Source organism: Drosophila mauritiana, chromosome 2R (assembly GCF_004382145.1).
Source record: "Drosophila mauritiana strain mau12 chromosome 2R, ASM438214v1, whole genome shotgun sequence".
Lineage (NCBI taxonomy): Eukaryota > Metazoa > Arthropoda > Insecta > Diptera > Drosophilidae > Drosophila > Drosophila mauritiana.
In genome coordinates, this window is record NC_046668.1 from 14,783,411 (window position 1) to 14,799,785 (window position 16,375).

General features: G+C 45.2%; 2 protein-coding genes across 3 annotated transcripts in view; one reads left to right on the plus strand and one right to left on the minus strand.

Moving 5' to 3' along the window:
- LOC117138012 (semaphorin-2A) overlaps nt 1–16,375 on the plus strand; it is a 53,719-nt gene that overhangs the window by 14,222 nt on the left and 23,122 nt on the right. The window lies entirely within an intron of this gene.
- On the minus strand, nt 14,024–16,363 carry LOC117138014 (NADP-dependent malic enzyme). The gene is made up of 4 exons (XM_033299815.1): nt 16,199–16,363; nt 14,941–16,137; nt 14,579–14,873; nt 14,024–14,502 (listed from the first exon to the last, which is right to left on the minus strand). Exons 1-4 carry the CDS (start codon nt 16,343–16,345, stop codon nt 14,345–14,347), a joined length of 1,797 nt encoding a protein of 598 aa, XP_033155706.1. The 5' UTR covers nt 16,346–16,363; the 3' UTR covers nt 14,024–14,344.

The following is a 16,375-nucleotide window of genomic DNA, read 5'->3' on the forward strand; positions in this document are numbered from 1 at the left end:
TTCGTTGTTTGTTCAACGGCAGGACCTCTCAACCGCGCCACCACCTCACCACCGACTTACCCCCATCTTGACCGTCACTTCCGCCACTTAAGATGTGTTTTATTTTACCCGAGCTGTGCGGCGCTTTTTTTTTTCTGCACCCCAACTATTAGTGTTTAATTAGTTTTCAAGTGGACTTTATATGGACTGAAAGCCGAGCTAAGCCCAACACAGATTCCCGTTTTACTGAGCTGTCGCTGAATAATTAAAACTCATTTCGCATATCGGATGAATGTGAGTAAGTAATCCGCTTTAACCAACAAAGTGCAGGAAATACTATTCGCAGCAGCAATGCAAAACTTTTTAATGCTCATCAGAAATTATGACTAGCCGGGGCTATTATGTGTGAAAATTCGCCTTTGTCTCGCATTTTTATTTACATAAACAATTTGGACTTACGCAAAGATTCTCATCCTTACAATTATTGCAATCTGGGTAGGGATTTTCCAACCGCAGAAATGTAAACAGAAACGAGTTTTAAGCGCTCAAACTTTTCCGGCGACCCACAAAAATAAAAAAAAAAAGGGAAAGAAGGATATTTTCAACTTCATAAAGGTTTTCCGAGACGCCAAAGTAAGCAACAAAAACCAGACCAAATAAAAATAACCGAAAAGGGAAAACAAGAAGGAAAGTACGAGGCGAAAAGCGTTGGGATAGCATATCAGATGTTTGCGTTGTTAATTAAAGAAAAACAAGCAAAAGTTTAATGGCGAATATTAGCGCTCCCCCGCTGAAATGACCCCCAGAAAAGCCCCCAGACGCAACCTCGATATCCACCTGGTTTTTGGACCAAAGTTGCGGACATTGCGTAAATAGAAACAGCACAAAAGGGGTGCAAAGGCACACACACACACAAAAACTTTGCTCCTTATTTCCCTCACGCACGCAAAGCCGAAAAAAACAGCACAAAAAAACAGGAAAAGCGGGAAAACAGGAAAATGGCCGGGGGAGCCGTAAAGCAGGGAAATGAAAACTGTTCACAAATGTTCATTCCTCTCGTAAACTTAAAGAATTTCGAGCATTTAGCGCTGGCAGCCAACAAAAGTTTGTTGTTTCAGCCAGCACTTCCCTTTTTTTTTGGGGCTGAAAACGAGGAAACTTTTACGTTCGACCAGCAGGTGGATGTAGTACGCTGAGCTGTGGGCAGCCATCGTCGGCTAAATTAGCCAACCCAGCTCAGCAATTAAGCAGCAATTTTCAGCTGTAAGCGCCAAAGGAGGGCTAAAAGTTTTTGGCAAGATTTCTTGCCAGGCATTTCATAAGTCCATCAGCAAATTCACACAATTGAAGTCAAGTCAAAGGTACAATTGGCCAAAAGCGAACGAAAAGCACACACGCAAGCACAATCAATGAATGTGCCACCAACAGGGCGTATACGCAATTTGGGGGGATGATGTAGCTCGGGGCCGGAATTTAAGAAAATCAATACAGGTCTGCGCTCCCTTTCATGTGTGTAGCTGCCATAAATAGCAGATTCACCTGTGTGTTTGGGTTTTTGGGCCAAATCCAAAGCCGACTAAGCCATAATTTACAATCGCTTTGACCTGATTTCCGGCCTGAGGATTCATTAGCCAGCCAGTGCCAACTGTAACTGCAACTCCAAGTGCCATAATTCAGTTCGCTTGGCCGCAAGTACAAATGCTTGTTTGACACACAGAGTGTGTAATTTATCTTAATGCAAAAAGCAGAGTCGTAGCGCCTGTGACCTTCCCAAGGATCAGATGCGGCAGACCCAGATACAAAGATACAATGGTGCGGATATAAATACACCAGCACCCACACGGGTTGCGGTTTCTTGTTCCCTACGAACAAAAGCCAGACGAGTGTGTGTGTGTGCGTTTATGTGTTTCTGTTTGTGTGTGAATCGACACCTCGAAGGATAGGGCTCCTCGACCGCAAGCGAAAGGAGGAGCCAAGGATGCGCCTACTCGAGGACTTTTCCGGCCAGCTCTCCTCACGTTTCAAAGCCACTCGCATTTCGACTCGAGTTAATGACGACAAATTAATTAAACCAGAAATGTCTGCGCCACTAAATTTGATTATAAAAGTTTACGTTTTCCATTCCAATTTCCCTCCGACTGTGGCTGAGTGTGTGGCTTTTGCCATAAATTCGTTAACATAATGATGCTATACTTGTACGCATTAACACACAAAAAAAATAAAAAAAAAACAGCAAACAAACAAATACGCATTAAAACTTTGGTCTTTCAACTTTTCTTTGGGGCCTTTCAAACGACAATGGCAACTTGTTTATAGTTTTGGTTTAACAACTTACGGCAAGCCTATTAAAATTAATTTCGTTTTATGTTAATGCCGAGTTTATTCAATTTATTTAAAACACATGTCGCTTGATTTAATTAACTTTACATGACCGTTGCGGCTTTTGTTGCATGCACCATGTTGCTGCTGCGACCGACGTTGCTCCCGTGGCTGTTGCTGCTGCAACTTGTGCTGCTGCTGCTGCGGGTGACACATGATGGGCGAACGCCCGATGGCCATAACACGGACCTGACAATATTACGCCGCTATTGTTGTCAGCCGTGTGTTTTTATTTAAACACTTTAAACCACAAGGACGAGGCTTAAACAGCTTTTAATTATAAAGAATTAACAGAAGAGCCTATCATAAAATGCAATTATTAAGCAGAAACTCTAACTATTCTGGCTTGCCAATGTAATTATTATGCTTTGTATTAGCATGGAACAGAATTACACTCTTGAACATTTAAATATTAAGTTAGGCCCAATTTCTGGCTATTATCATGATGCATCTTGACCTCGCATGACCTCAACAAGTATCGCCCTTTACTCATTAGTGATGGCCATTACAAGCATACTGGAAACTTCAGTCCTCGCCAGGATGTCATAAACATAAATAATCATTAAAACTAGACATAAATTGCAAACTTTGATCTTCAGGCATGGCATTAACGTTTCGCTAAGCACTGTACACACTCGAACACACACGAACACCTCGCCGTGCACTTACTTACACTCGATTTCAATTATCTGCTCGTATTTAGATACACCAACCACAAGGATAACAACAAGGGAAAAGGCAAAGGCAAAGGAAATAATATGAACAGCCGAAATATGTTCATTCATTAAGAGAGAATGAGGGGATGAGGGTGTGTGTGTGTCCGTCAGAAATAATTCGTAGTGAAATATATTAAAGTTATGGCCTGACCCCCGGGCACATGTGGTGGTCTGGTGGTGGTTGGTCGAGTTGCCCCCTTTTCTGTTTTCTGGGGAATTTATATATGGAATAGCGTGAAATTGGGGGAAGACCCGCCGCACGAGTTCGTTTGTGCTGGATTTTTAGAGTGGACACCGAACTATTTTGACCGAAAGCATAAGGCTGGTAAAAGTTGTGGGGGGCTGGGCGGTCTGTCGGCATTTTCCCGGGGGTTGCTGCTGTCCAGCATATTGCAAAAGTTAAATTGGTTTATTGTCCATTTTTATGACACAGAAATAACTTTGTGCCATGCCAAATAATTGCATTAAGTGCAGCCTTCCTCCCTTTCGGACTCGACTTGCATGGGAATTGTCTGATTTAAATGGATGTATCGGAGCTTTTTTGCATGATATATATATGTATATTGCGGATGGAATGCCAGGGAGGGGTGAAAAATTAACACATCATTTAATCGACGCACAATGGAAAGCGATAACAAAGCAATCAGACGGATGAAGTTTCACTGCAGGGGTATGTGGGTGGAAAGCCCATTTCTAATTAATGCTCAGATAGCACAGCTTGTCCGTGTGTTTGTGTTTGAAAATTGTGTTCACAATGAAACGCCTACGAAGTGGCAGAGAAGACAGAAACGGGAGCACAAGGCAGGAAAAAAGAATGGAATCGATTGACCTGTTTCCCTTACAGATACAGCTACAGATACTCCCAACTGAAGGTTCTGAAACGGAGTCGGATCCCAACTCAATATCGGTATTTAAGCGGTATGCTCTGCCCTGTCCGTGTGTGCAGTCATTTATAATAAATAATAAACCTGAAACAAAGGACTCACACACACACTCGCACGCACAAAGCAGCAGACAAAGGAAAGTTATGGCCAAACAACTTCTTCATATGGATATTCAATATTTATTACGCATACGCCGTGTGGTACTGTGGCGTCCTGCAGTCACGCTATTTGAAATCAATGCGAGAAAATATACACTTCATCTGTATATATAGCACTTGCAGGGGAGAGAGAGAGAGAGCACGAGATAGCGAGCGCAAAAGAGAAAGACAAAGTATTTATGATAAACAAATACTTTTTACATTTTCTGCGTCAGGCTTCCAATGAATTGGGACATGTATAAGTTCTTATATGTACTGCACATGACGTAAATTTATGGAGAGTGGATTGATATCTTTAAATATAAATTAGTAACACAGAATAATTTCCACCCTCACAAGTTAAAAAACTTTCGGGCTTATACTTCAATTTTTGGAGAACTTCAAAACCATTCCAATAATTCAGTAAGCATCCATTGAAAGCGTCTTAATGCGGCGTCGCGCACCGTTCGCTTATAAGGACCGACACATATAATCATATAAAGTCATTTCCATGAAAAATGAACTTTCCCTCTGCGGTGAGCAGAGGTGTGTTTGTTTGCTGGGGGGAAAAGGGACGATGGCGACGCGCCTTGTTTGGCCCGGCAAATGTGGCTTAATAGCAAAATATAAATCTCAACTCGGTTCGTGGATATTTTGCATTCGCATTGCGAGTATTTCAATTGTTACGCAAAAATTATGCGTGGAGCATAAAACCGCACACGGAGCGCAGATGGCAAAAAGGACATGGGTGGGGGCACATTAAATTGCAATAGCGCACAAAAGTATGCAATAAAATTTGGCTAATGCGTACAACAAGCAGACTGTCTGTGGCTGTAAGTGTGCGTATGCCTCTGTAGTGGTGTGTTTGCGGGTGTGTGCAAATATTAGTCATGCCACAGCGCACACACCCACGCGAGCCATCCTGCATACATTGCCATTTCGAATTGCACATAAAACCGCCAATTTAAAAATGAAAACTGCCGGCCAGGCTGTCATGAGATGCGGCTGTGGGATGAGGGTTTTCCAACAGGGTGGAGGGGGAGGTAAAACTTCAGTCTGCCGCATAATTCACTTTTTGTGTGTGCGTTGTTTTTGTTGCTTCCCGCCGCGGTAACCGCTCAATTGCTGGCTGCTACCTTTTGGCGCAAAGCCCGAGCAAAAGTGAAATTTAGCGGCTACAATTACCGTGCAATTTTTGGGCCAAATTTCCTTCAGGGGTGGTGCGCGGCTTCTGTGGGCCAGAGGAGCGGGAGGCGGTCTCTTTGCGCCGTGCAATTTGCCACACTTTCGAATTAGTCGAGATACAAGGGGAGGCAGTGGCGCGGTGTTGCGCTGTGTGCAGCGAAGGTGGGTAGAATTTAAAATTCCCCACCATAAATAAGTGCTGAGGTGTTGGCCGATATTCCTCCCAGGGGGTGGATTCCGCCGGTCTGTCTTCTCCTGCTGCCCTTCTGCCTTTCTGCCAGCTGTCTACGGTCAACTGCAACCTTGCCATTACACTGAAACCACCCATTTCCCCATTCCCATGCCACCCCCTCGTCTAACTCTCTAATTTATGCACCCTTCTGAAAGCAGCGGCGCAACCTGCTGCGTTGCATGTGCTCCCCTCGGAGTTGCCTTTATGCGATTTTTTAGTGCTACACGAGTTTTATAGAAGAAGCTTTTATTTTTTCTGGTTTACCCAATTGAGGTGAAACGGAAATGAGCTGCCGGAAACGGCAAACCTACACATATACAGGCAGAGATACAGACACAAGCGCACACACATACACACGGCACAGTTGCGGATTAGGGCAGCAAGGTGCTGTCCTGTAATTTGAAACAATTTAGGCCACGCGTCGTCAAAGAAATGCGTCCAATTCATCCTCCTTATTCCGAGAAAAAAGACGAAGGCCCAAAGGAAGCTGCGTGTGATTGCTTTAAGGGAATTCTTTAAGTCCTGTTCAACAGGAAGAAAAAGATCTTAGCAAAAGGAGAAGCACACGAACAGTGTAGCTTTAAGTTCATTACATCGATTGGCAAAACCATAAATAATAATTATTAAAACAAATATTTATAAGTATAAAGCAATTTATTTATAGTCTCTGTTTTTATTTAATCGTTTTGCGATATGCGTCACACGGCCATAAAATCGAATTGCCAACCCTTTTGTATGATATTTTTTCGCTCTGTAAAAATGTGTGTCGCACGCACTTCGGCGGCGTCTGGTCGAGGTGCAAAGTTATGCGCATACCAAACGCAAAAAGGCTCAAAGGATACTCCACTTCGTCCTTAACACTCCACGACATGTGCGTGCTGCATGGCGTTAGCATACTTTTTTCCATCGTTTTTTTTTTTGCCAGGTGGTAGTCGTAGTCTTCTTGGTCCAAAGTGAAGTTATAGTGGGGAAAGTTAAAGTTGCCTTTTGTCACGAAATAGATACTCCTTTGTCGGAGCACCCGAAGGCAAAGGCGTGTCCGGAAAAGAAATGCCTCAAAGGGAAAGCGGCAAACGTGTTGAAAATTAAGAAAATAGCAGGCAACCAGCCGAAAAAACCCCCAAATTCAAGCTGCCAATCAACGTCGAGGCCAGTTGCTGTTGCTTCCATTTGGCCGGAGAAAATTCTGCTGACGCAGGAGGAGAGTAACCGAATCAGGGGACACTGTTGACACAAAAGGTGTAGGCTGGAAATAAGCATATTATTATGTCCTTTGTGTTATGAAAGCGAGAGAAAGCCGGGCGCCAACAGAGACACTGTGCGAATGGCCCAAATCTAATGAGTAAATGAAGAGAGGGCCGTGCTGGGCAGGGCAAACAAGTCAAATGATTTATGTGCTCACCCGGCAAAGGACACGAAGGACCCGCCAGCCGAAGAAAGGACATAAAAACTTAAATAATATCTACGATACAGAGGTGGAGGGGCTCACCTTGCGTGCCGAATGGCTTCTTGTTTGTCTTTTATGATGATTATTTTTCAACATTTTTACGATTTATATGATGGCAGTAGCCGGAGCAGCTGGAGCAGCAGTAGCAGCACAGCCAGTGGAAGTAGTTCGGTGCTCCGAATGCAATTATAGTGCACGCACGGACACCGAACACAATAAAACGATCGTAAAGGAGAATCGGACTTCTATATATCAAGCGGGCGGACCAACTGTGTCAGAGCGTGTCTGTCTAATTAGACGAGAGCTGCTGACCCCCGCCTCCTCCCTCCTGCGATTTCATGTCTCAGTTATGTGGGTAATTAAACTTACAGCTTGGTGCCATTGTATGTATATAGTGCCCATCTAAGGCTCCAGTTCCAGCTCCAGCTTCATCTCCATCCTCACTTTGTATTTGTGTTGCCAGCAGGAGAGCTTCAGGAGCTCACTCCCAGCCAGCTATCATTATGCCACACACACACACTAAAGGACGCTCGAAGTTTCGGCAAGGCGGTGTGGATTTATGGCTGTTACCCACTGTAACAGTGCGGCCCCGGTAACTGCCACCTCACCTGGCAGCTCACCTGCTACCCGAACATAATTCTTGCCGCATAATTGCAGCATTAACAGGGTTAATGGCGCCGCCACTGTCTTGGCATGTTTTTACGAAAATGTTGCCTATTATGATGAGCAAATGTGTTATAAACAATAACATGAAGTGGGCCACACGGGACATTGTGAAAAGGGTTGAGCAGGGTGCTCTGTCGGTTCTTGCCGGGCGAAGTTTCAACCGCATCTGCATTCGTTCAACTAATTAGCAAAACTTTCACGTGCGCTTATTAAGTGGATAGTTTATAAATTTATGTGCAAAAGAGGCTAAAGTCGCATAAATAAATATAATAAGGAAAAGTTAACATTTACATGGTCTCACTAGTGCCAATAGCAGAAGATTTTTGTTGTGGTATAAAAATATATTAAATGTATATACTTAACTGTAACGAAATTACTCACCTGTCCCACATTTCCGACCCCCATTGGCACATCTCTATTGGCACACCACCCTGTGGAAAATCCAGCTAGTCGTGTGTTTTTGTTTAGTTTTTCCTTTTCGCCACATAATTAACATGCAGACAGGCACACACCCGTTCTACAAACTCGTGACCCTCGTCCGCTTGCCTCTTGCCACGCCAACGACAGGGGTTAAGGCAACAATGTTGCAGTTATTAAACCAAGATGGGAAGCACTTCAAACCGGGTGAGAGTGCACCACCACCCAAATGCGGAGCCACCACCACGTCGCAATACGGACTACACATAATGGCCAATAAAATGCATGCAATTTCCTACGTTTCGAGAAACTTTTGACGCTGCATTAACATTTAAATGAGTTTATCAGTGCGTGTGCGATCGCAAATGGGGTGCGGGAAGCGGGAAGTGGGGTGTGGAAAGTGGAAAGTATTACAAATATTTATGTTGAGTCCCGCAAGGGCACTAAAAAGCCATCTGGCCCAAAGGACATGAACGCGTAGAGACAGCCGCAATGATTCAGACTGATTTATGTGTTTTTGAACTTTTTCCTCTGCGTAATTTAATTAATGGCCATCAGGGCAAGGGGTAGTAGTCCTGTATCCTGAACGCCGGGGGTGTGAGCACTCACTTCAGTCACTTCCAGTCACTTCATATCGCCGAAGTAGTGTGTACCTGGCCTAAGATTAATTAGCACTTGCAACGCACCGAAGGTGTCGAGGGAAAGCCCCCTTTAGCCCCAAATCCGCCGACTTGTTTAGCAGCTGAAAACAAATTGCGGCCAATTGCGCACTGGGCGCTTGAGTGGGTGAGTGATGGGCGTGGCTGCTGGGCGGCTTGGGCTGAGCTTTGGGGAAATCAAGGTAAAGTGCCGCCGCTCTGGTTACTTTCGGCTTTCCTTTTTTTATTCCCACCCGCCCGTTTCACTCATCCAGCTCACATGGCGTCCTTTGGCTCGGCATGCAAACGTGGCATTGCCTTCCAATGTCACGTGGCCGCAGGGATTTGGTGGGCAGCAGGGAAAGTGCTCTCTGGGCCACATTCATGGCCAGAGATATTCAGCTGGAAGCTTGCTCAACACGCTGACACACAGCCCCGGGGATAAGCTGGGCAAAATTTAGTGCCCTTCCCCTTCCCTCTTTAAAAAATTCAAATCACCTAAAAAATATGCAAGAGATTTATCCCCCATTCCATGTACATAGTAAAAGCTTATCCACTGCACTCGCAGCTTAATGTAAATATATTTGAGCACTGCACAAAATATTCAGTTCGCTACAATTTTAATTTTGGTTTATCTAATCAAGTTCGAAAGTAGATTAAAACTGCATTTTAGGCTCAAGTTTAGATCAAGATTTGTTTATTCTGGTATATATAAATAAATAGTATACCTTAAATATCATCATTATCATTTTGTGTTTCAGTGTACTTAGACGTGTGTGACTTGCAGCTATGCGAATGCCAAGCACCCACACTTTGTGTGGCTCTCACGTTTAGTTTTCATAAATTTTCGCCATAAATATTTATGCGGGCGCTTTGAAATATGGAAAATTGGTAATTGGAAAATTTTTATCATGGCGGTGGAAAGTTTTGCCACACACTCGAACCACAAGCCCCGGGGTGTAGCACTGGTATTTGTTGTAATTTCAGGTGGTGACCCCGACGTGGTTAGATATCGAATTCCAATTATGCGCTGTAATTAAAAACGCTTCAAAGCGCAGATCGCTTGATGAATTCCAGGGAAATTTTAGTCCGCCCACTCTTCGGCTTTTCTCGCCATTTTCCGCTCCTCCACACGCCCTCTCACGGTTTTCCCCTTAAGCTTTTACCACAAATACATGTGTCGTTACATTGAAATGGAAATGTAAAACTCGGAAATGCATTCCAAGTGGAAGGAAAGCTGCGCGGGCCAAGGGGAAGGCTGTGAAAATTCGGGCAGAAGTAAGTCGAGACGCGTATTTTTCAGCATATTAAAACAAGCCAAGAGGTTCAAATGCTCCTGGTGGTCGTGGTCCTGTTTCTGCTCCTTTTTTGGCTCAGATCCTTTTGGGAGTTCGCTGGCTGTCTGCCGGGCTGTCAGACCACGTCGACTTCATCGTCTGCTTGACGTCTCATTTTTTCCCAGTTTTCTCAGTTTTCCGGCTCCTTTCGTTCGAGTACATATCCTTTTGGTCCTGCTGCACGTTTTTTCGGCCTTCCCCGCCGCACCGCCTGCACTTCGCTGCCGCACTTGCCAGTGTTGCTGACGCATGACGTAGGTGTCTAGACTTGCTAATGTTTCCTCTCGCTGCTGCAGTTGCAACATGCAGCTTCCGATGGAGTCGTAAAACTCATCCGCTGAATTATGTTGCCTCAATTTTTGACCAGTTTCGGCATCCCAGCGCATATCCCTGGGATTTGGCTTTAAAAATGGTAGCTCGTTGAGTGCTTTAAGTTGGTATATCCTTGCTTTTCCCTTCGCTTCTCCCGAAGCCACTGACACACTTCCCTTGTAAACCAACTTGTAATATATTCCCACGCCATTTCGTGTCGAGAGTGTGCACACACACACATGGATATTACGTATACGTACTGGGTGCTCAACCACATTTGCAGTGAGCAGAGAATTGCACGTTTGTGTTTCTAGATTACAGCATTGTCTGGCTATCCAGGACATCGGAGAGTCCTGGTGAGCCTGCAGGGGACTCAAGTGCCGGTGCCAGCCATGTCTATGGCTTTATTTTTACTATACCACACCGTACTATATACACTTCTGTGTCGCGATTTCTTTTCTCTCTCTTTTTCTTTCTCTGTCTCCCTCGCGGTGCCCAATTTCTTTCCCGCTTTTTTACGGTGCTGCCATCATAAACTGGCATAAAGAAGGGCCTGAAGAGACACACGGAATGAAACCAAAAGCGCAGCCCAGTAAAATGAAGTCTAAGCTAAATCCCACATAAGGTACGAACGTGCTCAACACAAATGCCAGGTGCTTACACAAACACACACACACACACACACACACACTGTGGCATGGCAGGCTGTTTGCCGTTTACCTTATTGGGTTTTTACAGCCCACACCGAACAAAAAACTATGGTAGTAGTGCAGTAGCATTAATGTGGCATGCAACTTACGTGGTAATTGTATTGTTTATTTTGGTTGCCACAAATTTGGTAAGCTTATTAAGCATGGCTGCTTAACCAAAAACATAAAAATATGTGTGCTTGCTGAACACTTAAACAAAAGCATGCCGGAATGCGTGATACCTTGCAACTAATAATAAGTAAAATCACATAATTTGCTACACTTTTTCGCTCAGTGCTTCTGCTATTTGTTCGTGGCCTCCGGGCGAGTTCTGTGCGCAAACTTGCCCTAAAGCCTGAGCCAAATTTAAGCCTGGCCAACAGCGGCGGCAGTTCACTTTGCATACATATGTCTCGTCTGCATCGGCGACTCCGGGATCTCCTTCTACTCCTCCGCCGGCAGTCGCAGTCGCAGTCTGCTTGGCCGGCGCATTCGACTGGAAGCTGTTAAATATCGAACACATATTTATATGTAGCCAGGATGCAGGTGCTGTGGCCAGGACATTGGCAAATGGCTTCGAGATTTGTGCGACAGTTTCTGCTGCTGGAAGCGAGATAAGCTTGATGCATGGCCACGACCCCGAGCTTTACATTTCCGGATCCACAAAACTACATAATGCACACGAACGAAATTTAACGTACTTCCTGATGATTATTTTGCCTTTGAAGAAGGATGCTTTCTCCAACGTAAATAAAAAGAATATTTCATTTGTCTCAAGAGCAAAAAACAACTGACATAGCAGCACAGATTTGCTTTCCTTTCGGCTGTTGAAAAGCCAATCATTGTTAAATTAACGCCATAAAAAATTACGCACTGCCTGCCACTCGGCTTCCATCTACGGTGGAGTGAAGTGAAGCGTAGCGCAGTACAGTGAAGCCAAGTCAAGCAACCGCAACGCAACTGAGACAGAATCAAATAAAAATTAAGTGCTGACTCAGTTCGTCTGGAAAAAAAGCGAAAAGGAAACGGAGGCAAAACAGTGTGCGGCATGCAAAGTGGAGATAAGAAAAAATGCTCCACAATAACAACAACAATGCGGCGGCGTCACGGGGCGTGGGCGGGTGGTGGGCGTGGCAGGGCATTTACATGGCCGCAAAACACAACAATGGAAGTCGCAGCCAAACAAAACGTTTCACTGTGTGCGTGTGTGAGGGGGGGAAAGTACAACCACAATTTTCATATGGGTAGTGTGAAACAGAAGTTGGACCGAAAACTGTGACCATATGCAAGGCAGGTGTTTTCTGCGTATGTATGTGCTTATGTATGAGTGTGTGTGTGTGTGGGTGGCTGTTTGGTTGGTGTGGGTGAGATAGGAAAGGAGATCCTTAGCCTGGCTAAGACAAATGATGCAAAATACATTTGGACCCCGCGCACCACGAAAATGGAGGCAAATTTTTCATTTACCTGCTGCCAGGCTCAGACTTTCGTCCTTCGTCCTTGCCCCAGCTTCAAGCCCCCCTTCCAGCATCCTTGCCACCCCACCATTTGCCGTTGCCATTGGAAGTTAAGTATACGTAACGTAAACGCAAATTTAATGCTTGAAAAATTCGCTTAAATGGATTTAAGTGCCGCTTTCTCTTCCCATTTTTTTTGTACTTTCTGCCGATTTTTTTTCTTGCCTTACTTTTATTTCTGGCCTGCCTGCCTGTTTTATCTTGGCCAGCAGATAAATGAAAATCTTCAAAAAGATGAAGTAGCGGTCGGCGAAAAGCAACAGAGGCCGAGCTGAGTAGACTTTTGTGTTTATTGGGGCTACTTATCGACTGAGCACAGTCAAGTGAGCTTTGGCCCCCAACTTTGACCCATTTGGGTCTTAGTCTTGGCCAGATAGATAACACTGAGGCTTAGGCAAAACCAATTCCAATGGAGGCCTGAGCAAAAAAAAAACCTTCAATTAACCGCAAAGAAAGGCATTGAAAACGTTTATTGAACTAAACTAGGTTTGCACTTATCAGGAAAAGCCAAGCAAATATTTTGAGGCCAATGATTACAATGAAAGCATGGCAAATAAATATTTATCTTGTTGTTCAGCTGTAAATCACTCGATATCAAATATTATTCATTGCCTTTTGCAATTTATTTGTCATTTTATAACCGAGTTAAACGTGCTTATAAACATAAAACATAAAAACCTTAAGTTTCCCTTCAACTGACTTTGTTTAGCTGCCTTTTATCTGGCTTATCTGCCCTATAATTTATATGCTGACGCATCATATAATCTTTATCCCAGAGTTGAGGGGGAAAAAAAAGCAGGAAAACCCTTAACCTTTGCCGCTGGCATTTAAATTTAGAGCCCTATCGTGGGGCGTAAATCGATGCGGAAAACTGGCAGGAGGGAAATTTACGATTTACGGCTACAGCTTGCCACGTTCAACAAGCCGCATACATTTTTATGGCCAATTAAATTCCATAAGCCAGGCTAACCGAAACGAAACCGACCGACGCCTCAAGATCTCGTTTCGGCCTTAAGTTTTCCCGCTGCCATTAAAGAGTCGAATGTGGTCAACATGGATTTCCTTTGCCGAGTGTTAAGTGTGAAGTAATGAATATTAAAATGAAATTTACGGAGGACAAGGACACACGCAGCGGCAGAAGCCACGCAGCCATCGACAGAGAGCAAATATTTTGACAGCTGTCAGTCGAGGGAAATGATTTCGCATTTCTGTTGCTTCCACTTTTTCCCGGGGCTTCTTTGCATGGGGAAAGCGGCGGCTAGGGGCAAGTTTCCCGAGGAAAAGCTCTCCGCCCGTAGGGAGAATCGAGGGGGAGCCGAAGGAATGGGTGGGGCACATGCCAATGCCAAACTGATAGACAGGCAGACAACGTGCGACTGCCGCCTGACTGCTCTTTTAACACCAATTGCTTTTTAATGCATGCACGTTCTCTCGTCCTGCCCCCATCACCCCCCCCCCCCCCCACCTCACCAAAAAAAAAGGAGAAAAATGTCTAAAAGGAGCGCAAAGGAGGCTAAGAAATTGATTGACATTTTTGGTGAGCAGACATTTCGTCCTATTTTATATGCAAATCAGCTGGATACACAAACACACACACAGGCGCACGAGCATGTCAACTGGCTTCCCGTTGACAGGACAATAATAACGTTAAAATGTCGGGCATTTATCGTGCCAGCTTGTATATGTCTTTGTGTATGTAGGTCTTTGTACGCTTGCATCTGCAACTAATTACACGCAGGGCTCCTTTCTCGGCTGAGAATCAGGTCAAAAGGGTTCGATAAAAATGAATCCCGGCCAAGTTCACTTCGTGCTTTATTCCTTCGGCTTCGATTTGGGTTTGGGTTTCGGCGCTGGCGGTTCCTCGGGATAATCCCAAGTAGTTGGCAGGGAGTTTCTGTAATCGAAACTATACAGACTTCTCTTGACAAACTCACAGATATCATCGGGCTTTGGGTAAATATTTGAAAGATCTGCGAGAGCACAGTTAGCAATCAGAGGATAAGTAAGGACATTTAGGCGCAGTTTCTAGGAAAAAATATATCTTACCATTATCAATTAGATACTGAGTCATGGCAACGCCCACATTGAAGGCCACTCTGTTTGCATCCTTGATGGGCGGAAACAGAGTGCCCTCGTCGAGCAGTTCCTGCGGTGTATTCCTGGCCAGCTCGTGCGACACTACGGAAAACACTTCCTTTGGCAGATATCGCGCCTTGGCCGTAATGGCGGCCAATGCGATGCCCGGAAAAGTCAGACAGTTGTTGGCCTGGGCGGGGCGATATCTTTTGCCATTGATGACCACTGGTGGAAAAGGCGATCCGGAACCGAAAAGCACGCGACCCTGTATGAAATACAAAGCATAGGTCTTGCATAATTAAAGGACATACCCCTCAGATACTCAATCTAACCTCAGTGTGTGTGAAGGCCTGTTCGGCGGTGCATTCCGAGTTGGCAGTTGGATTCGAGAGCGGAAAAACTGCAGGACGTTCGTGATTTTTTGCCATGGTTTTCAGTACTTCTTCGTTGAAAATTCCACCCACGCCAGTGGCTCCAACAAGTACGGATGGCTTAAGTTTCTCCAGCACGGCCATAATATCCTTCATGGGCTCCATGGGCTTTATAAATATTTTACCCATCTCCGGTGGATTAGGTGACTCCGGGGTCAAAATACCATTGACATCCATTAGGTAGATGTTTTTGGTTGCCTCCTCAGCAGGAATACCGCGTACCTCCAGTTCCATTTCCAGCATATTGGCGATACCCAATGCCGCACTCCCAGCTCCCACGAAGAGGAATACTGTGTCCTCCAATTTACGGCCAGTGATGCGTTCCACATTGATGAACGCGGCCAGACCAGTGGCTCCCGTTCCCTGGATATCATCGTTGAAGCAACAGTACTTGTACTGGTATTTTTCCAAGAACCTCAAGGCATTTGGAGTGGCAAAGTCCTCGAAGTGGATAAAGGTGTTGTTCCCGAAGCATTTAACCGCCGACTCCATGAATTCATCCACCAGTTCATCGTACTCCGGTCCCGTGACCCGCGGTATTCGTGATCCAACATAAAGGGGATCCTGCAGTAGGGCCTGATTATCGGTACCCACGTCCAGGCAAACGGGCATTAGTGTGCTGGGCGGAATGCTACCCAAAGCCGTATACAGGATCATTTTGCCCAAACTAATGCCCATCGCATTGGCACCCATGTCCCCGAGACCCAGGACCCTTCCGCCATCCGTCACACAGATGGCCTTAACGCCCTCGTCCACCCAGTTGTGCATGAGATCCCGGATGTGGCCCTTGTCGTGAATGCTGATGAACAGGCTGATGGCCTGCTGGAAGTTCAGTCCATAGGTGGCCACCACATCGCCCACCGTTGGTGTATAAACAATGGGTAGCGATTTCTCGATGTTCTCCTTGATAAACCGGTAGTACAGTCGCCGGTGTCGATGGTGGACAGCGCTCAAGTATGTAAATCGGGCGATATCGGTGGGTCTGGCCTCAAAATTCGTCAGGGCGGCATTCATCTGGTCTTCCATGGAGCGCACGGAGCAGGGCATCAATCCCATGATGCCCAAACGTTGCCGTTCCTTAATGGTGAACGCAAGGCCCTAGAAGGCATATATATACAATTAGTTTTGGGCATTCCATGGCATAGGGATCCTTACCCACCTTATTATACTTTCCATTCATAACAACATGCCAGTCAGGTCTTGTTATTTGATCCATTTCGTCATCATAGACGCTGGCCCGCCTACAAGAACCCAAAAGAGGACGGGATGCAAGGCGCAGCAATGGATGCAACCGGCGAAATTCCATGGCTAAAATTTTTTTTGCAACTCCGAATTT